Source organism: Neolamprologus brichardi, chromosome 20 (assembly GCF_056152115.1).
Source record: "Neolamprologus brichardi isolate AB-2024 chromosome 20, ASM5615211v1, whole genome shotgun sequence".
In the NCBI taxonomy this organism is placed as follows: domain Eukaryota; kingdom Metazoa; phylum Chordata; class Actinopteri; order Cichliformes; family Cichlidae; genus Neolamprologus; species Neolamprologus brichardi.
In genome coordinates, this window is record NC_142123.1 from 32,504,345 (window position 1) to 32,531,978 (window position 27,634).

Here is a 27,634-nt window from a genome sequence, read left to right on the forward strand (position 1 = left end):
GTGAGGTTATGGCCAAGGCATGAGATCACGGATTATCATGAATCATGCAAAGCTACTCTAGCAGACATCAAGAATAAAAATGTGCTGGAAATGAGCAGACTAGGTGCTGTTCAAGTAAACCTCATTTTCATGATATGATCAAAACAGGAAAAACTCATAAAAGATACTCATGTCCATGGAAACACAGTCGCTGAGGCTGTGTGTGTTTTCTTATTTTATTTAATTAAAAAGAATAAAGTCGGAGTTTTGCTGGGAATCTGCTGATTTAACTCTTACAAGGATCTTTAATTCAAAGATGAATTTCTCTGGAAAACTGCATTTCTCCATATCACTGAACATAAGGTGGGATGTATGCAGGATGGTTGCTGTAAGAATGCTAATAACACCAGCAATTCATCTTCCTCTAGATGTGTTTACTCGTGTTTATGTTTATTTAATTCTCGGCACAGCGGCTAAACTGAATCGTGATTAAAACACGGAGCTGAAAACACTGCAGGATCTCAGTCAACACTTTTTTTTTGCTAATGAAATAAGGATTGAAGTGTTTTTAGGTCATGCAAGTGTCTGTTTGGGAATCCTGTCTCCTGTCTGTGAATGCAGCAGCTGCTGCAGGTGTGGCACCGACAGAAACTATCAGTTTGATCGCAAACTGGTCGAGTCTGTCTGCTCGTATGGCAGCCAGCCTGCAGTCCTGATTGGCTGCTGAAAGCTCATGTAAATGTGTGCGAGTGTTTATGTAACACTGCAGTGAAACAGTGTCAGGCAGAGAACGAGCTGAGGACTGCGCCTGTGTCTCTGAATACTAATCAAATACAACTGCACATCTGACCTGTTTGTACTTCAAGTGTTTACACTTCAGGACACTTGGAATGTTTACAGGATCTTAAGTTATTCTATTCACATACAAAGTCCAGAATAATCACTCTCCATCATCTCTTAAAGACCCTGTAGTATCAAATTATTCCAGTAGGGCAATTTGCTCTCAGGCTGCGGGCGTACTTGTGGTTCCCAGGATATCTAAAAGTAGAATGGGAGGCAGAGCCTTCGGCCTTCAGGTCTCTCCTCTGTGCAACCAGCTTGGATTCAGGAGTCAGACTGCCTCTCTACTTTCTAGGTCAGTCTTTTAACTTTCTATCTTGATAAAGCATTTAGTTATGATTGGATCAGGTGAGTCTGATCTTACACTCCTATAGGCCGAGGCTGCTGAGGGACCTCACATGATGAACTGATGACGTCATTCGCTGCTTCCAGGTCCAAACTCCGCTTGAGTAGTTTGGGCCCGGAAGCAGGGTTCATACGTCATCACTTAACAACCAGATAACCAGAGATGGGCAGTAACGCGTTACTGTAATCTGATTACTTTTTTAAAGTAATGAGTAAAGTAAGGGATTACTATTGCAAAAACGGTAATTAGATTACCGTTACTTTCCCGTAGGAACGCTGCGTTACTGCGTTACTAAAACCGTGATTTTTTTGCGAGAATGTCTCATGACAGTGACGTAAGCGAGTGCGACGTTCGTGACAACAGCTGTGTGCAGATCAACAATGGATCATATATCGAGTGCAGAGAGAGTATGAGCTTGCAGCGTTTAAAGCGTGGAAGTACTGACCTTACTTTGAGTTTGATTCCATAAAAAGTGACAAAAACATTAGTGTCCATTGTGCGTGGGAAGAAAACTTCTTTTTACAGCGAAAAAAACTCCTAAACTTCCAAACAAGCACCGAGTAGCTACGACGTAATGGGAAACTCACAGAGAAACTCGCGGATTCTTCCACTGACCGCTGCACACCTGCACCAGGGTAACCCTCCGCCTGCCCCACTCCTGCTTTACAGGTGAAAATAGAGCAAAAGGACCGCTAGTCTTTGACTTTATTTATTTTCTGCTGTGTTTTATTTGCATCTATTTGAAAGACTGAGTGTAAACACAAAAAAATATTTATTTTATGTGCTGGAATGTGCAGAAAATAGGTTTAAATATTAAACAAATTTCTTCCAGTCAGAGAATGTTGCAGATAATTAAATTTTTGCTTGATGCATAAAGTTAAAAGATTAAAACTAATAAAACAAGTTTTAAAAAGAGACTTTTCCATTTGATTACATTTTGTATGATGATTATGTAGAAAAAGTAGAATTGGGCTGAAAGATCTATCACTTTATCACCTATTCAGGGTGTAAATCGTGTTTTCAAAAAGTAACTAAGTAACTAAGTAATTAATTACTTTTGAAAAAGTAATCAGTAAAGTTCATGATTACTTTTTTGGGGAAGTAATCAGTAATTAGTTACTGATTACTTTTTTCAAGTAACTTGACCAACACTGCAGATAACACAGCAGACTGTAGCTAATCTGGTGTGTTTCAAGCAGCAGTATAAATGGAAACAGGACTGTGGTGATGAAGTTTTTCTTTTCACTGATTCTTGTTAAAGTTTGATGATTTGTATGTTGAGGTTCGTTCTTTACTCCTTTATTCTTTCCTGATCCAAAACGGTCTGCACGTTTTTCCCGTGTGCACTCTCGCTGACTTCCTCCCGCAGACCAAAGACGCACATGTCAGATGGCCCGGCGTCTAAACCCGGTCGTCTCTCTGTTGAACCACGCAACAAACTGGGGTTGTATCCCGCCAGCGACTTATGACCCTGAATCCGGTAAGTGGAAGAGGATGGATGGGCATTTCATGGTCCATGCTTTGGAAATCATGGACTAGATAAATAATCAGTTTGTTGTTTGGCTGTTTATCACCAGATTATTCTTTCATCAAAAATGTCAGAAATCCCTTTTAAGAACCAGCGTATTTAACAGTGATATTTGTCTTTGGTATCTTTATTTATTGAAAACTGCTCATTTACAGTATCGATTGCTCTGTCACAGAAATTATTCATCTTTGCATTTAAAAACTGATTCTGAAAATATCAGCAACTTAAAGAATGTGTCTCTATCAAAAACAATTTTAATGGAAATCAGCTTATTGAATTGCTTCCTGTAACTTTTCTGTTTCTCTTAATCAAAATATATTAAATCAGACCCTGATTGAATTTTTTAAAAATAAATTTTTACTCAAAATCACTGATGTAGAACTTCCACAGTTTTTTTCCAGAGTTTTTTAGATGTACTTCTTTAAATGTCTTGACTGAAGTGATTATTTCATGTTGTATTAGTAATGTGTGAAAAACCTCTTTGACTCATTTAATATTTGTCTGTGTTCATCAGGATGGAGAGGAGCTCAGGTCCTGCAGGAGCTGACAGTCGTTTGCTGACATCACAGCTCGAAAATGGACAAAGACGAACATGTGTGTGTGTGTGTGTGTGTGTGTGTGTGTGTGTGTGTGTGTGTCTCCCCTCAGCTGCACAGGAACTAGCAGTTGTTGAACTCGTCTCTGCTTCCTCTCAGTGGTACAATGAGAGTTTTAACATGGGACACACACACACACACACACACCCTCAGAAACACTGTGTGTGTGGTGGCGCCAGCTGAGCGATATTCATATTCTCAGCTTCCTGTCTGCAGATGTTAAAACAACACAATTCATATTTCTCTTTCTGGCAACCACACACACACACACACACACACACACACACACACACACACACACACACACACACACACACACCCCTGTAAATGACTGCAGTTCCTCTGATAAACTGACCTGCTGTGTATTTTTTGGGCTCATTTTCTTATCAAAAAGACAGAAATGTGCAGATTCTCCTCGGTGCAGAATCGGCTGCTGGAAGCCCTGATGCAGAACTTGCATTGGGAATGCGCTGATATAAAGCTCATAAGGCTTTCTTCTGCGCAGGACTTTGTTCTCTGCAACTTTTGAAAAACCTACACTAGAAGTTGCATTACAAGAAATTGAAGCCAAATAGTCCGTTGGAAATCTGCCCATTTAATCCTCAGGAGTTCTGTGCAGAACTTTTCCTGCTTTTCATTAGCTGCTGGAAAGCTTCCATTAGGAATCTGCTGGTTTTACCCTCAGAAGCTTTCTTCTATATAGAACATGTTTCCCCCTCAATTAATGACCGGATCCCTTATTGACCAACTAAAAACCAACTGATGAGTCTTTATTGTGTACAGACCTTTTCTTTCTCTTCATTGGCTACTGAAAACCTCGATGCAGAACTTCTGATGATTGAACATTAAACAAAATGCCTTCTTCTGTAGAGCATTTTATTTTTTATATTTATCAGAACTTCCTCTGGAAATCTGCTGATTTAGTTCCATTAACACAGATTTGCTTTTCCTCATCTCATCTATATCAAGCTTTTCTTTGTTTTCATGATTGATTAGAAGATAACTAAATGATTAAAAGTCTTAATGCAGTTGGAAATGTTCTGATCTAGCTTGTTATTTTCATTTTATCATTCTATTATACAAGGATAATTAGGGCGATCGTGGCTCAAGAGTTGGGAGTTCGCCTTGTAATCGGAAGGTTGCTGGTTTGAGCCCTGGCTTGGACAGTCTCGGTCATTGTGTCCTTGGGCAAGATACTTCACCCATTGTCTACTGGTGGTGGTCAGAGGGCCCGGTGGCGCCAGTGTCCGGCAGCCTCGCCTCTTGTCAGTGCGCCCCAGGGTGGCTGTGGCTACAATGTAGCTGCCATCACCAGTGTGTGAATGGGTGGATGACTGGATGTGTAAAGCGCTTTGGGGTCCTTAGGGACTAGTAAAGCGCTATATAAATATAGTCCATTTACCATTTACCAAGGATAAATTTCTCTGGGTGAGTAAAAGTTCACTAAAATCATTTACTGGAAATCTTCACAGTTCTGTCCAGCAGAACTTTTATTACAGATCTGCTAATTTAACCCTCAGACGTCGTTCTTCGGATGATCTGATATCGTCGTGTTGGTGTTGTTCCCAGATCATCATGAAAATGTTGTTCCAGGTTCAACATTGCAAGTGACCAATCACATTATTGTGACGTTATTCTTTTGCACACCAACCCATTCGTGCATTTATGAAATTCCAATGTTGCAAGGACAATATCAATTCTGCTTAGCGTTTATTAAAGGGTTAGGGTTAGGGTCAGGGTTAGGGTCCGTTGATCGGCGGACAAAGGCGGTTTCTCGCAGCTTAAGTACAGTTTTTTGTTTTACGCCGGTTTTTCCCGAAGTCGCAAAAGTATGACATCACAACATTCTGACTGGTCACTTGCAATGTTGATCCTGGAACAACCTTTAGTATGATGATCTGGGAACAACACCAACACGAGGATATCAGATCGTGCCCGTTCTTCTGTGCAGGATTTTATTTTTCTGAATCAGGGAGAATCTAAGAACTTTTTGATTTCCTTATCAGTTAAAATGCAGGTCAGTTATAAATCTGCTGATCAAATTCTTAGATTAACCCATAAAAAAACATTAATCATGTCAGAGCGTCACAACGAAATCTCTGTTTAAACATTTAACATGAAATGTTCACGGTGACCCAAACGAGCCGATGGTGTGTCACCATCACGCCAGCTTTGTGTGTTTTGGGCTGTAAAATTCAAAGAAGAAATAAAAGGGACAAACGAACGGAGAAGAGTCTCGTGACCGTTTCTCTGACTGATCGTGTAAGAGCTCGGCAGGTGTATTTACCTGTCTGTCACTGAGCAGGTAGATGTACTGATGGTCAGGACTGAACACCATGTCTCTCAGAATCGGCTTCCCCTCCACCACAGTCACTGTCTCATACAGCAAAGCGTTCTCAGCTGGCGGCGGGATCCCATCCACGCGGATCTGAAACGAACACAAAAGGAATGACGATCATTAAAAACATCGACCTGTAAAAACAACAAGAAACGCTAACAAACTGGAAAATCACTCAGGAAGGAGCAAACGGAAACTTTTATTTTCAATTTCCAAAGAAAATTAAGTCAAACCCTCCGTAAGGATCTCCTCCATTAACACAGAGATTTTTAATATGCAGAAAATTTGTCTTTTCTTTATCTAGTGAAAAACCAGAGCCTCCATTTGAAATACGCTAATTTAACTTTTAATTAGGTCTTCCATACAAAGATGATTTTCTTCATTTATAAAAAGTCAGACTCGCTTTGAAAACCCGCCAGTTTAACACCCACAAGTCTTTCTATTGAAAATCCAACAATGAATCTAATGATTTACCTTCTGTGCTATTTTGTAGCAGAGACACAGTTTTTTTAACGAGAACAATGAAGTCAGAACGTCCACTCAAAATCTGAGTTAACTCTTAATTACAGAATTAAAGTGGAGATCCTTTTAAATCCAAAACAACATCAATTAAAAACCTAATTTAATCATTTTTTCCTTTAAATAAATATTATTTCTATAATTTATTGGAAAATCTATAATCTAAAGCTAAACTTCAGCTAGAAATTTCATCAGTTCCAAATATTTTCCACATACCAGACGCGTGAAATAAAAATCTGTCTTTTTATTTTATATATTTTTCCTTTTGTTTAGAACTTCAACTGGAAATTCACAGATTCAAATGCAGAAAGATTTTTTTTCATTGGGCTTCATGCTCTGGTGACTTTGAATATCCACAGAAATCTGCCCGGCAACTGTGAGGGTGCCTCACACTTAATGCAAAGTGTTGAACTGTTTCATAGCACCATGTAAAAAAAAAAAAAAGCCACCATTTTACAGATATAAAAGCGAATAATGGGATTAGATTTCACTGAATAGAGATGATGATGATGATGAAGATGAAGATGATGGTGATGGTGAGCATGTAAAGTTAAATACAGCAGAGGGCTGATGAGGAGACAAACACACTGCTCGAAAATGTGGAGCGACTAAAATAAGATTCCCCAAATCTCCCCAAACCTTCCCGCCTCCCTCCCTCTGTCTGACCCAGAAAAACACCACAGAGGAAGAGGAGGAAGAGGGGGGTAAAAGTGGGAGAGGGGAAAGAGAGAGGGGGAGGAAACGGGGATAAAAAAAAAGGAGAAAATGAGAAGGGGAAAAAATTAGATGAGAGAAAAAGAGAAAGAAAATGGAAAATTACAAAAGCGACAATTAAAAATCACAGAACGGAAGAGAAATAAGATCTGAGGGGAGTTCAAGGTAAGGAAAGGAAGTGAGGAGAAAGAAAGGGAAATAAAACAGGAACGAAGGAAGGAAGGGAACAAGTGAAGGAAAACACAAAAATATAGAGAAAAGAAAAGGAATGAAAACAGGAAGTAAGTGGAAAGATTCAAGGAAATGAACGAGGAGGCAGGGAAGTTAAATAAAGAGTGAACCACACAAAAAAGGAAGACATAAGGATTTAAGGGTGCAAAGGTAGGGAATAAAGAAGGAAAGAAGAAAGATAGCAACAAAAACGATGAAGAAACCAGAGCGTGTGATGAAGGACAAATGTGTGTGCTTCTCTTAGTGTGTTAATTAGCTGTCTGCTCGTTAAGAGGCCGAGCTTAATTAGAGCTGACACACACACACACACACACACACACACACACACAGGCAGCAGGTCTGACTCACAACCAAATACACACTTGCACAATCCTGTTTTACAGAAACACACCGATTTTCTCTCTCACACACACACACACACACAGACAGACACACTCATAGCAGAGTGAGGGAGGAGACGTTAAAGTAGGACACTGCAGCAGACAGAAACCTAACACAAATTTCTCTCTCTCACACACACACACACACTCACACACACACACACACACGCTGTAAAATTCAATTTAAAGGTGTAATCTATAGAAAAATGAATTTCCACATTCCACACAAACACCGACCTGTTTCAGAGAAATCTTTGAATTTCATTTTCTCAGGTGAGTTTTTACCAGAAAACAAGAAACTAACAAAAAACAGCAAATTCCAAAATGGGACTTTTGTGGCTGAGCTCGCCGCAGGAATCAGAGGTGGTGGTGGAGCTGGTCTCTGGGGATGTGGCCACCAGTTTGTTTTCCACCAGTTTCCAGTCTCGTGCCAAGACAGGCGAACATCATCCTGAATCTTTCAGCCTTTTCCACAAAACACATCAAAAGTCAGATTTTTGCCTCATTTTCCAAAACAGGATCGCATTAAAATTCTGCCTTTTTCTTAGCTGGAGCAAACATGACATCGACAACTTCAACGAGCAGCAATCAGAAATCTGAGAGACTGAAAACTAAGATGAGGAAGAAAAGAAGTAAACAGGAGAAGATGAAAGAGAAACAGAGAAAGAGGAGAAGAAGACGTGACGGGGGAGCGACAGGGTGACAGAGCGATAGAGGAAGTGACCTTTGACTCGTGACTCCCGGCTGGGATTCAAACCGTCAACACCTGCTTTGTTCTGAGCACAGCCCGAGGTCGCGATCTCACCCACGCAGCCTCGCTCTGACCTTTGACCTCTCGCCCAGAGACACAATCCGTCTGTCGTATTGTGTTGCCCCGGGGTGTGCTTCGGCGATGAGCATTACTCACGTTGTGGGGACTCGACGGAAAAAGTGCCATTAAGATAAATCGTTAACTTTCACTGAAGTTTGTGGATTGAGCAAGTCTCAGGAAACGAACATGTGTGTGTTTGTGTGTGTTTGTGTGTGTGCGCGCTGACAGACGCACTCCTTCCGAGTTTCATTAACCGACAGGATCATGTGACGAGAACAAACTCGAATGTCCAGCTGAGCTCTGAATCACATATCCAATTAGATTCGGCTTTAACGCCCAGCAGCAGCTGTTTCCACCTGATTTCAGATGCAAGTCACAACTTCCATTAGAAAAGATACTAATTTAACCATCGCCGAGTTGATCTTCAGTGTATAAGATTCAAAACTCTGAATCAGGAAACTGTGATATAACAAGTCTGTTTCTTTAATGAACCAAGCTGTCGGTTTGTTTCATCCTTGAACGTCTTTTGGAAAACTGCTGATTTAAAACTTCAGCTGTAAATCTCTGTATCAAGTGTAATTTCTTTATTAAAACCCATCAGTCCAAGTCAGAACTGTCGTCGAGTGCTTTTATTCCTGTTAAAGCGTACACTGTTTAGTAACATAATCCCTATCAGGACTCCCACTGGAAATTTGCTCGTGTCATTTTTTTTCCAGGACAAGCTGGAAGTCAGAACTTCTAACAGACAGATGCCGATTTCACCATCATCAAAGCTTTCTGCTGCACAAAGCTTATCCAGTTCAAAACTTCTATTAAACATTGCTTATGTAACGCTCATCAACTCTTTTTTAATGATCCAAACTCTTGTTTTTGTGGGAATTTAGGTCAGAAAACTGCAGATTTCAAACTCCAGCTGTGAATCTTTGCACTGCAAACTTTCTTATTAACCTCGTCCTGATGCATTCTCAATCATCCAGGAAAATAAATCTCCAAAAGTTGATTCTGGTCATCTGGACGTAGCGTTTTCTGGGAGAAACGTTTCGTCACTCATCCAGGTGACTTCTTCAGTCAAAAGTCTGGGTTTTGGTCAGTGGTTGTTGATCAATGGTCATGAGAATTTGCACAATTATGATTAAGGAACTGACCTCACAGCCCATTGTTCCTTCAGTGGGCTGGTTTCAGTCATTATGCAAATGTCCTGTTTATAAGATTGAAACCTGCAGCCAGCTGAGACTGAAGAAGTCACCTGGATGATGACGAAACGTTTCTCCCACAAAACGCTACGTCCAGATGAACAGAATCAACTTTTGGAGTCTTATTAACCTCCTAAGACTTGAACTCTTTCATGTGACGCATTTTTATTTTCTCTTTGCTATTTGGGCTGATTGGGACCTGAAGAATGTAAAAACAAAGAATTACCTGATTTTTTTTTACCTGATTTTTGTTTCTGAGAAAAATGAGAGCCACATATGAGGACGTGTTGTAAATTTCGATAGAACAGTGGGAGTATAACGTCCTCATAAGTGGATATCAGGGCGTTGTAGAGCAAAATGTTGTATTTTGGTCTAAATAACCCAAAATGTGATGTCCACATATGTGGAGGTTAAAGCTCAGTCCAACTCACGTTTGTCTTCGAGCCCTTTTGACTCGATGAATGTCTAAACTTTCCACTTTAGTCAGAACTTAAGCTGCCATCAAAGCTTTCTTCAGCACAAAGCTTCTCCAATTCAAAACTCGCTGATTTAAAGCAATCGAACAAAAAGATGTCTGAGAACGTAAATCAGAACTTCCATTAGAAATGTACTAATTAATCCATCAGGTTTTCCAGTGCTATCAAACTCTCGAGGGAAACTGGCAGAACTAACAGACACTAAAGTGTTCGACTGTCTTTGTGTTTCACTCTTTCATAAAAAACAACATGAGGCAGAAATGGGAAAATGGACTTTTAGGGATTTCTTTCCGTTTCTCTAAAGGACCGTTTGTCCATGTTTAATTTAAGGAAATGCAAACAGGACCGTCCTCTAAACAACTCACAGTCAGAATTTCCACAAGAAATCATTTTCTTCTTTCTTCTCTGCTTTTCTTTTCCTCTAATTCACAACTCCCACTGGAAACTTTCTTATTTAACAGACGCTGATCACCGTTTAATCACTGCAGTGTGATTGGGTTCTGTTTGTCTTTGTGGCTGAAACGCAGTTCGAGCCATCCTGATTTTTGGAAACTACGACACTGAAACTCCAGCCTGTACGGAAAAGAAGGAAAAACATCCAAGTCAGAACTGCCACAGAAAAGCTGCTGATTTCACATCCTTCTGCAAGCCTGTCTGCAGCCAGTGAATTATTAACCAACACAATCCGAGTCAGGACGTTTCTCACTCTGCATTTTGTTTCTTCCATTAGAAAATATGCTGATTAAACCCTCGTGTGCTCGTCCTCCTGGTGTCTCTGATGCCACTCGCTGCCGCTTCAGTTTGTTAAACGCACACAATTTTTCATTTTCACTGTTTATTCTGCTTAGTTGGTCAGCGACTGGTGGAAACCAGATACCAAACACACACACACACACACACACACACACACACACACACACACACGGCCTGGAGCCAGCTGCCTGAAATTCCGTTGTAATGCAATACCTCCGTGTGTGTGTGTCAGTGTGTGTGTGTGTGTGTGTGTGTGTGTGTGTGTCAGTGTGTGAAATAAGTATTAAACGTGTGGTCCAGCCCGATGGTGAGGGAGGGAGACCGAGTAAAGCTGCCGGTTCATCTGCGATAAACCGACTCTATTACTGATAATACCGGCTGTGTGCATTTACAGCTGCACACACAAACACACAGGACGACACAAAGCTTTTATAAATTCATGACAGAACTTCATTTTAAAATCATACGATTTAATTTTTTCCTGTTTATTTAGATATTACAAAAGTTTCTCTTGGAAGTTTGTTGACTTCATGTTAACTGTTTCCACAGAGCTATTCATTTGTTTTACAATCATCATTTAAAAACAATTATTATTACTGCGTCCTGTGTGTGTGTACTGTGTGTATTTATGTTTCTGGAGGTTTGTAGATCAACTCTATTGCTATATGTGAGATAGAGCTTCCAGTGAAAGCTGACAGTATGATGACAGCTTTATTCCTATGTGCACTTTTTTTTAGTTCATTTTTAAAAGAGTGTTATCAGCAGCAGATCAACTTTTGACTGCATCCTCCCACCAAATGGTAAATGGTCTGTATTTGTAAAGCGCTTCACTTGGTCCTAAGGACCCCAAAGCGCTTTACACTATACACAATCATCCACCCATTTGCACACTGGTGATGGCAGCTACATTGTAGCCACAGCCACCCTGGGGCGCACTGACAGAGGCGAGGCTGCCGGACACTGGCGCCACCGGGCCCTCTGACCACCACCAGTAGGCAACGAGTGAAGTGTCACAACAACCGAGACTGTCGGAGCCGGGGCTCGAACCGGCAACCTTCCGATTACAAGACGAACGCCCAACTCTTGAGCCACGATCGCCCCCAACATCATGGCTCTAATTTAAAGGCTGATAGCATTGACTATATGTCAGAATCAGCTTCCATCCAGCGGTCCCCAACAATACATTCAGGGCCTTTAAGGTTTTGTGGATGAACACAACAAAATAAAACCAGTTCCTCGGACGGCCACTTGAGGCTGCCTCAGTCCCAATAGGTTCTCATGTTAAAATGTTGAACTTTGCAGCAGAAATAAACATGTTTACAGCCTGGTACACAAAGTGTTTTGTGTCCCTTGGATTATTTATCTTTCACGAGTCACGTGAGTCGGGGGCGTGGCAGCTGGTATCCTGGTAACATTAAACTGTAACTTTTTACCGTGTTTGTGGCTCCTGAGACACGTTTTCATGTATTATCTAAGATTATGATCTGCTTTATGAAACAGGCCATCCAAGAAGCTCCGCTTTTAGTGAGTGAAATTCTAGTATTTTATGTGTCTGTAACTCAGCATAATTAGTCAGGATGTGTGTGTGTGTGTGTGTGTGTGTGTGTGTGTGTGTGTGTGTGGGTTTCAGCCATGCTGTTTATAGATGCAGCTTGTTTTTGCACAGAGTGACATCGTGGTGGCTACGTTCATCTTTTTATATCATCTCGGTCATCACGGCAACATTTCTAGAGTTTAATGACCACAATGGGAATTTTGTGTGTCTCTCTGTGTGTAACTAAGCACATAAGTAGTAAAAATAACTTTGTCAACTATTTTTTAAACTCTCAGAAACAGTTTAGATCGCACTGAGCGTCAGTAAAGTTAGTGCTGTTTATGGATTTAAAGCTTTAAACATGGACTGGCAGTTCTCAGGGCTCCTGTAGAAACATGTAGATGTGTTATTCCTGTGATTGTGTGTCTGCAGCTCAGTTTGATGCTGTTTCTGAGTCAGATGAGGGAGTTTGTTGTGGTGTTGTATTGTTTGTGTTAGTGCAGCTTTAACCCTGACGTTGTTTCATTCTTATTTTTTTTTAATTGTCGATCATTTGATCATCCTTTGACCCAGTTTTGCAGAAACTTTTTGATGTAAGATTTAAAATCATGCAAAAAAACACTAAATTAACTCGTGTTGGTAATATGAAATCTCGCTGGAGTCGTGATGAATAAAGTATTTATCTGTCTTGTATTAAAAAGAAAAAGAAAAAAGTTAAACCTGCACAGACCAGCGTTGAGTTTTCCTCTTCACAGACACTCGTGGCATTTCTTTCGCTTCGTTAAAAACACAAACATTTTTCCTTCTCTTGATGTGTCACCTTTCTGCCATGTGTGTTTTATTTTGGTAGAGGCCTTGAATTCAGCGCCTTTCTAAAGGCAGCCTCGTTCTGTCAGACTCATTAGTGTCTGTTAACAGACTCATTCAGCTCTCATTCAATCTGTCTGCCTCTCTCTTTCATTCACAAACACATTATAGCACCCTGAAACTCAACACCTGCACTACTTTCCCTACAGCGCGCACACACAGACACACAAGAACATGCAGCAGGTCTGTTAGCATGCTACGCTCAAGTTTCCTTCAGCTGCTGCTGCTTCTCTGCTGCAGACTCTCCTTTCAGCCCGTGTTCTCACTAATGTGGACAAATTTGAAAATCATGTTTTGCTCAAGCTCTGCTTTGAAACCGAAGCACCAGATAACAGAGCGCTTCAGCGTTGAGTTTGCTCGCTTAGACCGGACTGCTGCGTCGGAAACAGTTTCTGCCGTTCGGCCGTCACACAAAGTGTCCGTGTCTCTCCGTAAAGTTGGAAAATTAGATCATTTTCTATATTATTGGTACAAATTCTGCAAATTAAACTCCTCTTAGAAATAGTCTGAGTTTAGGGTCTAGTTTAACGTCTGTGGCTTGATTCAGGCTATATTTACTTTGTGAAGTAAGAGACATCCAAGACCGATCTCCTGATTTACCTCAGACTGATTTGCATGTAGGGCAGCACAGAGGTTAGTGCTGTTGCTCCACAGCAAAAAGGTCCTGAGTTCAAATCCACCATCTGTGTGAAGTTTGCATGTACTCCCGGTGTTTACACGGGTTCTCTGCGGGTACTCCTGCATGCACTTAGTGGGGTTAGGTTAATATGTAACTCTAAACTGCCCACAGGTGTGAATGGCTGTCTGTCTCTATGTTAACCCTGCTACAGCCTGGCGTCCTGTCCAGGGTGTACCGCGCCTCCTGCCCTCAGACAGCTGGGATAGGCTCCAGCCCCCCGCGACCCTGAAGAAGATGGATGATCTGCATGTGGAGCTGCTTTTTTAATTCTTCTAATTTCTTCTAATCATTTGACCTCATCTATAGTATGAATACTCTGTTCAGTGATTTTCCTAAAATCTAATCTGGGAATAATATGACATCCTCAACAGGAACATATATTATACATATTACATTTGAACAATCTTCTAATATAACACTCAGAAAGGCCTTTCTGTTCTATGGAGGCTATTTACTTTTTTAAACCAGTCAGAACTTCTATTGGAAATCTGTCGATTTAAGCCTGACTGGAGTTACTGCCCATTACAGCGTGGAAAAACACCAGCACTAAAATGAGAAAGAACGGTGGCATCTTTATTATTCCTCTGTGAATTCTGTCAGAAAACAATTAAGCTGCTCGTTAGCACCTCCAACAAGATAGCAGAGTTTTAGGACCATCAAAGTGTCTCTTTAGCCCGCGTGGGGCCGATCACGCCATCCAGCCGGTGTGCGAATTACCACGAAAAGTATTGAAACTCCATTTCAGATGGAAAATAATCATGTTGTCGCCTCCTTCTTCTGACCTGAGATCAGACAAGAGGAGGAGACAGCGCGAGTGTGTGAAGGAGGGCCATCGTATCCATTTAGCTCCTTCAGACGGACACTAAACATTGTTCAGTCAGCCATCGCGCCCTGAGGGAGGAAGAGGAGGAGGAAGAGCAGCGAAGGGTGAAACAGGCAGAGGGGAGGCACTTAAGCTTATTAGTTCCTCCCCCATCCCCCAACACACACAAACACACACACGCACGCACACACACAGCAAATAATAGTAAGACCTCCAACTGATGGTTTTAAGCCCTCAGGCGCACACACACACACACACACACACACACACAGGATTATTTTTTTTCTGTGAGTCTTAAACTCATATTTCCTCAGTAAGCAACAAAATTAGCTGCAGCTAATGCACAGAAGACTTAAATTAGCACATTTCTGATGGAAGTTATTTATAAGATCGTTTGGAAGTTCAGTGGATTTTTACATTTCCATCATTTTTACAATGATGGAAACTAGCACCACATGCTAGTGCTGTTTATCTGTTCACAGCAGATGCTATTATTATGCTCTGTAACAGTTTGCTATCACCGCTGCATGACGAGTTTTCCTCACTGAGCTCTCAAAGCTACACCACATATGAGAAGGTGACTGGAAGGTGGTTCCCAGCTGCAAACCCGGATCAACGAAGCAACGGGAAGGTGTGGGGTGACGAAAGCCAGACGGAAAAGAGCTGACAGGCCGAACCAAAGACGAGAAGATTTCAGATCCAAGTAACGACGAGTGTAGGGTCCGAACACTCGTGCACCAAAGCGTTAATCAACCTTAGCAGCTGTTAAAAATATAGAACGAATCCCAGAGTGTCCGGGGGGAACAGTCCTAATAGGTGTAGTAGTTTTTAATTTGCCTGAGATTATAGGTGATTAACGGTGCATGCAGAGGGAACGTTAGGTTAACGTTCAAGTACAAAGTTTAAGGTTTGGACTCGGCTCAGTTTATCATCTTATTAGAAAAAGTCAAGTCAAAGCTTCCACTGCAGGTTAAACTCAGCTCTGTCTGCCTCTCACACAGATCACAGTTTGTATTTCAACCAACATCATCTTTAAACATCATCTGATTTATCGCTCCTATATCTTTACTTTTCTGCAGAGCTTGAAAACAACAACTAGTCACCGACTGTTAGTTTTAATCGACTCGTTGTTCAAGAAATGATGGAAACTAGCACAGCAACAAACCCGTGAGGGCCCAGAAGCGCTCTCCCCTTTAAGCCTGCATTATCTTTGCCATGGTAACAATTACACATGCTATAATAGATGATATACCCGCGTATATCCCCTCCCCCACCCGCACGTCTCCTGGATTGAGTGGAAGAATGAAATAAACAGAGAGAGAGAGGATGAAGTGTGAAGAGTCTTCAGTCTCTTTGGGGAGCTGACAGATTTGCTCATTCTTCCATCATCTCCCTGGCAACCGAATAATAATTAATCCACCTCTGTGCGCGCGTGCACGGTATGACGGCATGTGTGTGCGCACCGTGTTTTTCTGCAGTGTGTGTGATATTTTTTCTGTTGCCTGTGGTGATGCAACGATATCTATCCTTCAATATGTAGGGCAGCTGGTAGCAAGGAGAGAAAGAGATGATGCAAAAAAAAGAAAAGGGGGTGGGAGTGAGGAGCAGCAGCGGGGGGAAGGATCCGAGTCAGGACTGCCACTGGATATCTGACAATTTAACGTCCAACTGTTTGTTGTATACGCAGCTCGTTTTGTCTGTTACTACCAAGTAACTTCAACTCAGGAAAAGTATATATATGAACTTTGCTTTTGAGATATCTCTACACCTAAAACAAAGTTTGATCATTTCTGACTAAATGTTTATGTAACAGCTGACTGATGACCTACAGGACTGTAGGCCACAGGAGAGGCAGTGACTGCTTTAAGTCAAACGTACGCTGCACTACATGGAACAAGTGAAAAGTCTCCAAGATGCAAGATGCACCGTCTAAAAACAAGCTCCTGTATCTCACTGAAATGTTACTCTGCAGCTGAATGTGTCTTATTTTAAGTGTAATGACATTACACTTAAAAATAAGACAAATATACTTGGTAAGATTTTGAGTTTCTGCAGTGTGCATTTTCCATTTTATCCTAAAAACCTGCTAAAACATACTGAATATTTAACAGCAGGTTGGTAAACACACAGGTGCTTCATGCCGAGTCCAAAGTATATCTCAGATTTCTGTATATTTTTTTATTTCATATTTATATCCTGTACATAGCTGTACATACTTATAGTTATAGAATATTCATAACATACTTCATACCGTGTACATTATAACATACCATAATAGACCCATTTCTGTAACATACTTACATATCTATATTATTGCTAATATATATTGTAATATATCTATATCACTAAAGCACTTCTGGATGGATGCAAACTGCATTTCGTTGCCCTGTACCTGTGCATGTGCAATGACAATAAAGTTGAATTCTATTCTATTCTAATTCTAAAGTGTCCAAATCCAAACCAGAAGTGGTATCGGTCATGTGACAACATCTAACCCTGAGAGTACAAAAATCCATACATAATACAAAAACCTCAGAACTAAATCTCTTGATGTAATCACCTCAGACCCCTACAGAGAAAGAATAACTAAAAACAAATCTGCTAATTTACCTCGGTTGTGTGTCCACAACTAAAATGGAACTTGGCTAATCATCTCCATTAAGTCTTTCTTCTGCATGCAACTTACTTTATCTGTCATAGTGAACAATTCAAGTCAAAGCCTCCAGTTAACATGTATTGATCATCAAGTCATCCAAGTCTAATTTCAGTTAACTTCCCAAAAGGTTGATTCCGTTCATCTGGACGTAGCGGAAAATGTTTCGTCATTCATCCAGGTGACTTCTTCAGTCTCAGCTGACTGCAGGTTTCCCCAAACTTATAAACAGTACATTTGCACAAGTAGGCTTCAGTGGTGCTGGTTTCAGTCATGATGCAAATGTACTGCGGTCAGCTGAGACCGAAGAAGTCACTTTGATGAATGACGAAACATTTTCCGCTACGTCCAGATGAACAGAATCAACCGTTTGGGATTGACTTACCTGGATGACTGAGCATGCATCAAGATGTTCTGTTAACTTCATCGAGGACAAATCTGAACCGGATTTGGAAATCTTCCAATGTATCAGGTATGTTTTACAGATAAAGACACAGGACAGAGCTGCAGAGCTGCAGAGTGTTTAGAGTTTAGCGAGTTTGCGTCTCTGTGTGACGCAGAGCAGATCGCACAGGAATGTAAACGACACATCAAAGAAACTGACTGCATACATCTTTGTGAGGACCGCTAACATCAGACATTCTCTGGTCCCCGACCTGGAGTCCAGTCAAACACTAAATATGCTCCAAAAATTTTAAAAAAGCCTCCCCAAAGCCAAAAGTAGTCAGTTTGCAGATATGAAAATAAAAACTCTTTTTACTTTATGCTGGGAAAAAATCCAAACCAAAAGTCTTTAAGTATTTGCACAGCTCTGGTTTCCTATTTATTGATGACAAATAAAAAGTAATAGGATCCTCCACTGGGATTTATCTCTTTTTGGTCTTGCAACAAAACTCGACAAGACATTTTCTGATAATATCTACTTCTTTAGACGCTGCTGTAAATATTTATCCATTTAAAACAAGCAATCAAAAGAAAATCCTGATTGTATATGTACTGATTTAGCTCTCATTTCTCTCTCATGTCCACAAATAAATTAATCTAGGTCAGAATTTCTGCACCAGAGTTTCACATTTTCCCTCTAAACAACACTGGATGTCAAAGCCCAAGGTCTCAGACGAAGGACAACGCGTCCTCACAACGTCTAAAACTCACAGCGGTCCTCACAAAGACAAATGTTCAGCTTGTGCCATCCACCTGCTGCTGTGCATCTGTCCATCATCCAGCTGAGCGTCTGTGTTTGCTCAGCAGTAATCGTCTGCTTGTTCACATGGACGCAGTATTTGCTGCTGTCCGTTCGGACTGCGTGTGTTATCAGCTCAGTTTGCTTTATCACAGACGGATAAAAGTGTCACTTTCACTCTCCGGTTCTTTTAAAACTTTGACAACATTTCTACCAAAAACCAACAATTAGATGTTTACATCAAACACTTATTAATACAAATGATGAATAACAGCTAAATCTGAAAGCAACGAAAAGAAATATGTTTTAAACAACGTAGAATACTGTCCAACATTTTATTCTGCATGTAGCTTCATTCATCTTTTATCTGAGAGACAGTGTAAGTTATAATTTAATAAGCTGTATTCATAGGCTGTAGCCTCTTTTTTCTTTTTTTTAATTGTGTGTTTATTGAGTTTTAAACTTTACACTGACACCAAAATTAAACAAACAAACAAATAACCAAAACAACAACAACAAAAAGAACAAACAAAAATAAAAAAACAACAACATAGCAGAACGAAACAAAACAGACAAAACAAAACAAAGAGACAGGCAACCCGGCTCATGAATACAAAGAAATAAGTGGAAAATCCAGACATTTTGATTATGAGATACAATTAACAACACATATATGTAAAACAGCAGTGATCTGCTTGCATTATACCAAGGCCCGTGAGAAAATAGCAGAAATATCCAAACCGACATACGCCATAAATGGGTCCCATATTTTATGAAACTTTTTGTCCCTACTATGCTTGCATGTGAGGAAATCTAGTGACACATATTCCAATACCGTCTGATGCCATTGAGTCTTAGATGGGGCCGTGTCCGTGATCACAAGAGGACACATTTCCTTGCACAGAATGTTAACAGTGCGTAGAGCTGCTTTCCAAACGTCCCCCTAATTTTGTCGTTTGCCACTCCAAGTAGCATACACAGTGGATTGCATTCAGTGTCAGTGGTGAAGATCTTATCCAGTTCACACTTTATGAGGAACCAGAATTGTTGTATTTTCCGGCTGTAGCCTCTTAATATTAATGAGGAATAAACATAAAGACCATCCCAGTCAAAATTTACTTTGAAAATCACATGATTTAAATTAAAACTGCAACCGTAAAGGAGCTTAGTTTTGTTTTTGTTTTTAAGTCTCTGATGGCCCTCTGCACAAAGACCACTGTCAGTATTCAGTAACAAGTTATCCAAATATATCTGCAATTATTGTTTGTTGGACTGATGGTAGCCGGCTGGATACTACTACTACTACGATGCATGTTGAGGTTCAGCATTTTGGCTACTGCAGTGCTGGTTTATTCAAACCAAAAGCATTATTTCATGAACAAGTGGAGTGTTCATTTTTCACTAATAAACTTAGCTAGCAGCATGCACAAACTATACATGCACAATTGCACAGGATTATATGACAGGGAATTAGATGATTAGCAGACTTGTTACGAGAATTTAACTCAGCAAAAGGGAACGATGATGTTTTTCGGATGGTGTGTTCACCAGCAAGCTGTAATATATTCAGATAAAATGCTCTAAAAGACTCCAACGGCACTCTCACAGTGAAGCCGTCGTCCTAGTTTCATGATTCAGAGTAATGGCTGAGGCCATTGAAGCTAATTGGGATATGTCGGTCAAAGATCCAACACTCCTAATGCAATTATCCAGGTGGATGAGTTATTAAAAAAAAAATCTCAGAGTGATTATGAAGGGAAAAATTGTTGATTAGGCCAATGGTTTATTTTGTGTGGAGCTGTAAATGTTTTTTATGATGTAAAACTGAATATTTAACATGGGAATCTGCAGTGGCCGACTCTTTTTGGAGTCAGCCACCACATACCAGGCTAAAATGCCTGTATAGATCAGTTACTATCCCTAGATTACACTGGGAGGACACCAGTTTGGTTCATGGATGTCTCTGCGGTAATGAAAGATGTTAGCTGTTCACTCTGACGAGACCCAGAGCTTGTTAGTATGGATTCAGGTAAGACTGAGCTAAATATGTCTGTCCATGGATTCAGGGTGATGAAACATAAGGAAACTGTTTCAGTGGAAACATCAAACCAACACATTAATATTACTTATTCATTTTCCTCCAATTAGGAAAGACGTTAATTAATGACTTGCTTTGCTAGCTGCAACATCAAAGGTCACACAAACACAGATAGAGAGAGCTGCGTTTCCATCACTACAGAGACCTTCCCAACATGAAACCAAGGCTTCCAACTCAAAGCTTTCCTTTTCAGGACTTTTTGTCCCCAAAAGAAACCCGGGTCCCCAGACTGTGAGATAATGAGATTCAAACAAAGTGACTGATACTGTACAGCGTGTCAAAATATGCTTCAGGAGTCTAACCACGCTCAGATTTAGCCTGGGTGGGGCAGCACACACACACACACACACACACACAAAGAATAACTCACAGGCTTTTTTCACTCAGACCACACACACTGGTTTACTGTGTCTGTTCGTGACGTCACACTAAAACGTGCCCTTTGGGACAAACTTTATGGATTTTGCTCTAAAACACAGTCAATAACATGAGGGGGGGGGGGGGGGGGGGGCACAAAAGTGAGAGAGAGAGAGAGGAGGGGTGAGGAGGACAGTCATGAAGGCAGAGAGATAAAAAGAAAAGCGAGGTAGAGATGAAGTCATTCCCCAAGGTGAGGCGCACACACACACAGCTGTGATAAACTGTGTAGGGTTTTTTTTTTTCATAAAATTTATTTATCAGTGATTCATTTATCAGCCTGCGAGGACACAAAGTCACAAAATTAATCCACAATTTATGGGTCTGTTTAGCAAAAATGTCCTCACTTTTCACAAATGTCCTCACAAGGTCTATAAATAAATGCAGTCCTCACAAAGACACATGTGTAAGAACACGCACACACACCCAAAGCGGTCCCAGGTGTTTAGAGGTGCCTCCTAAACACCTGCATTTATTACTATGGCAGCTACAACAGGGGAAAAAAGAGACAGTGTTGCAAGTCACTGCATTAAATAATTACAAGAAACACACATGGCGCAGGAAAAAGGCCTGGATACTGCCTTAAACATACGCACACACACACACACACACACTCACACTCGGGAGGGGAGGGGGCGGGGGGTCAAACAGTTAGGTAAACAAAGTAAATCATTACTGTGCTCTGTGTCAGGTTCAAACCCGTTAGCGCCGCGACACACCTAACAGCCGACACACTTACAAGGACGGATTACGAGACAAAGACCCTCCACCTCCGCCCTGTCGCCTACAGAAATGTCTCACGCGCTGGGTTTTGTGTCCCTTTTAGGCGAGATTAAGCTGCTGTAAATGCAAGTAAATTGACCGAAAAACTCGGCAACATACATGACATTCAGCGGAGGCTCTGTTCTGTCTGTGGAGCTTACAAATCAAAGCAGAGACCTGCTCAAAGCGGATCTGAGTCAGAAATCCTCCCCCCTCTCAGAGTCGCAGCTCAATCTCACACACGAAACATATATTTTTAGATTCAGCGTGGCAAACGGCTTCCGGGGCTATAATTATCTCTGACATCTCTCCAGAACACACCTCCATAAATCTACATAGAAATAAGAGGAAAAAAACTTGAAGTTTTCTTTGGTATCACAGTATTATCTGAAGTATCAGTACGTCCACGAGTCCGTTAAAAATAGGCCCAGCTAACTGATGCTTCAACAACTTTTAATGGAACTAATTTAACTAAACAAATATCTCTAATGTCTGTCATGAGTAAATGGACATAAATCCACTTTAAAACCTTAAAAGGGGCCAATTTTGATACTTTTAATGGCTGGTTTTTGCTATAATATGGGCTCCCAAACAGGCCCACGTGTTTTCACATTATAGCAAAAAACAGTCAAAAACAGGTCAAATTTCACACTGACATGTGGTGATTTATTCCTACAAATGGACTCCATATGTGTAAAAATATAGCATCTAATTAGCATGTGGGCACATGCCATCAACAGGTTTTTTTCCCTCCTCAGAAAGCAGACACAAACACCAGCTGCTTTTAGTGGACCGCTGTCTCCTCCAACTTGCACAGCTACAAAATAGCTTAAACTAATTACAGTAAGCTAACAACACTAGTTTTGCAGTTATAACCTATAAAAAATTATAGCTACATCTCTACACAGAAGGAAAGGAAAAGTGAAAAACTAATAACACTGAATTTCCAGCATAGCGCTGATGTGTATATACTTTATGGGTCTTTTCACTCTGTGACTTCAGAAAGGATAAAGCAGCCTAACATGGTGTGCTAACAATACTAAAAGCCAATCTCTATGAAAGCTAGCATGCTAAAGGGTCTCAAAGACTGTAATTCTGTGATTTTATGACATAAAATTACTGTTAGCATCATAAAAGTGATACAGAATGAAAATAATCTCAGTTTGGAAGGGTACAACTCAAACGATAACCAACAGGAGTGAAGAAGATTGACACATGACAACATAATAAATCCAAACCATTAAAGGTTTACATTTTAGCATAGAAACTGCCCCTATTCTCTGTACTCCTTACAGCACCATAATAAATTACATTATTATTACTTTAAACATGTTGATCTATATAAAAAGTCACCTTAACTATCACAAAGATAGATAAACATTTAAATGTTAGTTTAATAACATCAACTATATGATATATATCATATAAAACATTTTTCCCTGATATAAAAACATAAGCAGTGTTGGTAAAGGTTTCATTGTAGCCTACTGAACAGCTTTCAGAGATAACAGCACTACTCCTCTGTAAAGTATAAAGAAATTATTTCTACATCTTGACAAAGTCTTTGACTCACAGCATATAATCACTGTACAGGTGATGATTTTGTGCGTTTGTATCCCTCACACTGTGATCTGTAGAGCAGGTGTGTAACAATATAACGTATTATTGAAACAAAACTCGTTTTTATGAGGCTCTTTGTTCATGTTGTAAATTATTTAAATGTGGATGTTTAAATCTTTGTTTACAGTGAATGTTTGTCATTATCTATGTTAAAATTCATGGACATTATATATCCTAAAACGTTACAAATGATATATCGTGTGATTAAAAATGTTTCAACTAAGAGATGGAAAATATGATTTGAGGGGGTCTTATACGTTTGAAATGCCTAAAGTGAGAACCAATGTTAAGTATAGATGTGTGTCAGTTTTGGGAGTTGGACTTAATGATGAACTGAAGATGTGTTTTTCTTTGTCATTCTTCAGAAAGATTTTAAAAATTAGTATTATACAAGGTTACAGAAATTTGGTTTGTTAAAAAGTTTTTGTGTTGATTTAATTTCTTGATTTATCATTGATTTCTTTTCAAACTGTTATACAACTTATTTATCAATGCTATTTTTTTTCTTGGTTAAGGATTTGATTATTTCTATGGGGGTAAGGGAGAGGATAAGTATAAGCCACAAGGCTTCAGCCTATTCCTTTTTCGGTTACTGTTTGAGTACTTTTATGTAAAATTATAATCTGTTGTTGTTGTTGTTGACTGAAATAAAAATTTAAATTCAATTTACATTAAATCATTGAGATTACATTTCATATCTATCTATCTACTGTCGACAAGTCATATAAAACACTGTCATTAGAGCCCGGGGTTTGGACTACTCTGACTCTTTCTGATGTTTCTGTTTTATTTCTCTCTGCTTGTTTCAAACATTATATATTTATCTATTACAGACACAGCATCCCCACCAAATATAAGCAGAGCAGCTCACAAACACAGGGTGCAGCCCTTTGGTAGGCTTCCCGCTGTCTGACAAGCAGAAGACAGTAGCCTTTTAGGGAGGATGCGCTTAAAGTTAAATGGCTGGGGAATTGGGGGGCTTAAACTTTTTCTTGTAAGCTGTGAATCATGCAGGGCTACTCTAGTGGAGTTCCAGGACATAAATATAGAGCCTGAAATGAGCAGACTGTGAGCGGTATATGCCAGTTGCATTTCTAAAGTTAATGTTCCAGCTGCCCACTGATTTATATAATAATCAGTTACCATGAGGAAAGTGGGTCTTTCTCTGTGGAAACGTCTGAAACTACAGCTCCTTTCAGATATTAAAAGAAAAAAATTACATTTTCCAACAGTGGAAAGATTTAAACTTGCAATTACCGTGACAGAAGTTATATAACTAATTATATAAGTGTATAAAACAGCCGAAAGCCAAAGACTTAACAAGTGACAGCAGGTTTAAACTTCATCACAGAAGTGGATCGTACATCTGCTTTTAACTTGAACATCTGGAAGCACTCTGAGACGGTTCATGCTGTAAGTTGATGTTTTAACACATCGTTGATTCGTGCTCGCCAAACTCCGCCCTCCTCTATCGCAGAACTCGCACATGACAGATGAGCTACACCTCTATGGAAACCAAAGCACATCGGATTCTGGATAAAGTCCACACACACGCACACACACACACAAATATGGGGTACATAAACAGACAAACAACTGCACATTAGCACAAAAACACAACCTGAGGCGAAGGAGGCGATTTATGAGTGTCTGGCCGGCCTCTGACAGCTGCAGCTCGTCCAGGCGGAGACATAAATCTGAGCCCAGGCTTCAGACTTGGCCTGTTTTCCTTGATCCATTTAGAGCCTATTAGAGAGAGGGTGGGCAGGTGGTGGTGGTCATGCAGTAGCTCTGTGACTACAAACCAGAATAAAAGGGTCGACTTGCCTGAGAAAAATCACGTTTCCTAGTATCCTAGTAATCCAGGGATAGTTATCTGCACGGTAATAGGCTCATTGGAAAACGGAGCTGGTTTCGACACGCTTTTCTTGGCCCGTTTTTCTCTGGTAATGTTGTCTTTAAAGGTCTCTATGAATAATGGAGGAGAGGGTGTGTTATTTATAATTTTAAATAATTTTTAGGTGTTTTTGAGACACGATGGCAGCACAGCTACACATGAAAGGAGAGATGGATTAAAAAAAAAGTGATTGCACCGCAGCTAAACGTCCTCCCGCTCCAAAATATGTGTCTGTTTATTTGGACTTTTCTTGTTTATTTGCACAAGGAAAGCAGCATGAGTGAAGAGTGGCTGTTGTCCAGAGGAGGCTCAAGTTCAAACTGAAACTCAAAGTGAGGACGATTATTTGCATTTGCATTAAAAACGGCACTCATCCTGACGCCAGCAGCTTTAACATGACCACAGCTGACTGCACTGAAACTCAGGCATCCTGTTGCAACATCTTAAGTTAACTTGAATTTGTTAGTTCTTTAGATTTCCTGTTTTCAGTTTAGAGTTTAGATATTGTATTTCTTCAAACTTTGTCTTTTATATGTATAAAAACTCTGATCTCACCTGAAAGAAGCTGAATATTGTACCTGAAGCTAAATAAAGTTATTTCATATATTATTTTAGATTCATATTATGATCTTTTGTAATCTTGATCTCTAGGGAACACGCTGTTTGGACCAGACCCACGTCCAGTGCATTCCTGGGGTTAGTGAAGGGCAATACTGCATTCAGCTCTGTTGATACACAGACATAGTCACAGTCTGACATAGCCGAGCTTTCTTTGTCTTTACTATCTTGACAAAACCTAAAAAACCTGCTTTGGTGCCGTGTACAGGCTCATCCCAAGTTATCAAATGTATCCAGGATGCCTACTGACTGGATGTCTGCTACCAAAGAAAAGAGGCAGAGGGAGAAGTTTAGGGATGATTTCTCGGTTGCCACAGCAACTGCCAATTGTCTCTAATCTAATTTATGGCCAATAAAAACAAAAACACCAGCTGGTCCTTAAATCAGTAAGAACAGGGCCGAGATTTTCTTCCGAGCCTGTCTGAGGGAGTTTCTTTCTATGCTCATATGGGGGTGATATGCAGCCCTCTGAACTCCAAATGCTGCATCGTGGCATCCAAAGAGTTCAATGTTCGTCTCATCTGACCAGACTATTGTCTCCTAGTGTTCTACGGGTGATCGGCAACATTTAAACGCGCTTCAGCGTGCTTGTTCTTCAGCAATGTCTTGAGTGGTGAGCATGGATACAGGCTGTGGCTGTGGCTAACCAATAACCCGAGTGTGTCTTGAAACAATAAAGCTGCAAAGCTCTTGAGACACCCTTTTATAGGCCATCCGTTGGGACTGAACCAGCTGATTTAATTTGCACTAAGATCCAGGATTGTTTTCTAATTACTGATTTCAGCTGTTCAGACTTTTTGCTCCCTTCCTTCATGTGTTCAATACTTTTTCCCTGGGATGATCTGATATCGTCGTGTTGGTGTTGTTCCCAGATCATCATGAAAATGTTGTTCCAGGTTCAACATTGCAAGTGACCAATCACATTATTGTGACGTTATTCTTTTGCGCACCAACCCATTCGTGCATTTATGAAATTCCAATGTTGCAAGGACAATATCAATTCTGCTTAGCGTTTATTAAAGGGTCAGGGTTAGGGTCCGTTGATCGGCGGACAAAGGCGGTTTCTCGCACCTTAAGTACAGTTTTTTGTTTTACGCCGGTTTTTCCCGAAGTCGCAAAAGTATGACATCACAACATTCTGATTGGTCACTTGCAATGTTGATCCTGGAACAACCTTTAGTATGATGATCTGCTTTTCCCTGTGTCATTCCTCATTATCACACAGAAGTTAATTTATTTACGGACATCTATGGTTTGATTTCTTTGCGTGTGTGGATTGGATGGATCGTTACAGACATCTGGAGATAATTTCATGTCAACAGGACCTTTAGAAATATATTTACTTTGAGAATTTGTGACGTGTTCAGTATTCGTTTCACCCGCTGCATATGGAGAGAGGGGTGTGTGTTTGTGTGTGTGCGGAGCTCAGGTGTGAAGCTCCCTCCTGCAATCACACACCAATCAACCTCAGTTAATATCCAACCATGAAGTTTCACTTATTGGCAAATTTGTGTGTTTGTGCACTTGTGCATGAATCTGTCTGGGTACTGGCTCAAGTTCGAGACGCAGCGATGACACCGTTTGAGGTTTCAGACTCGAATTTGGGGTTCAGGTTACAATCTGACTGTCAGGCTTGTTATAATCCTGGTTACACATTATTATTGTTACGGCAGCCAGAACCCCACTAACATAGAAGAACAACTGTGTGTGGCTTTACATAGACTCGAACTTGTGTGTCTCCAGCACTGTAGCAATATAAACTGTTTATGTTGGCAAATG

The 27,634-nt window shown here is 40.4% G+C and overlaps 1 protein-coding gene across 3 annotated transcripts in view; it reads right to left on the reverse strand.

Annotated features, from left to right (window-relative positions):
* The window catches only part of plxna3 (plexin A3), a 157,530-nt gene that overhangs the window by 62,800 nt on the left and 67,096 nt on the right, over window positions 1-27,634 (reverse strand). For all 3 annotated transcript variants that reach the window (XM_087833900.1, XM_087833902.1, XM_087833901.1), the window contains exon 7: window positions 5,577-5,717. In XM_087833900.1, coding sequence (XP_087690026.1) covers window positions 5,577-5,717 — 141 coding nt within the window. The remainder of the gene's footprint in view (window positions 1-5,576; window positions 5,718-27,634) is intronic.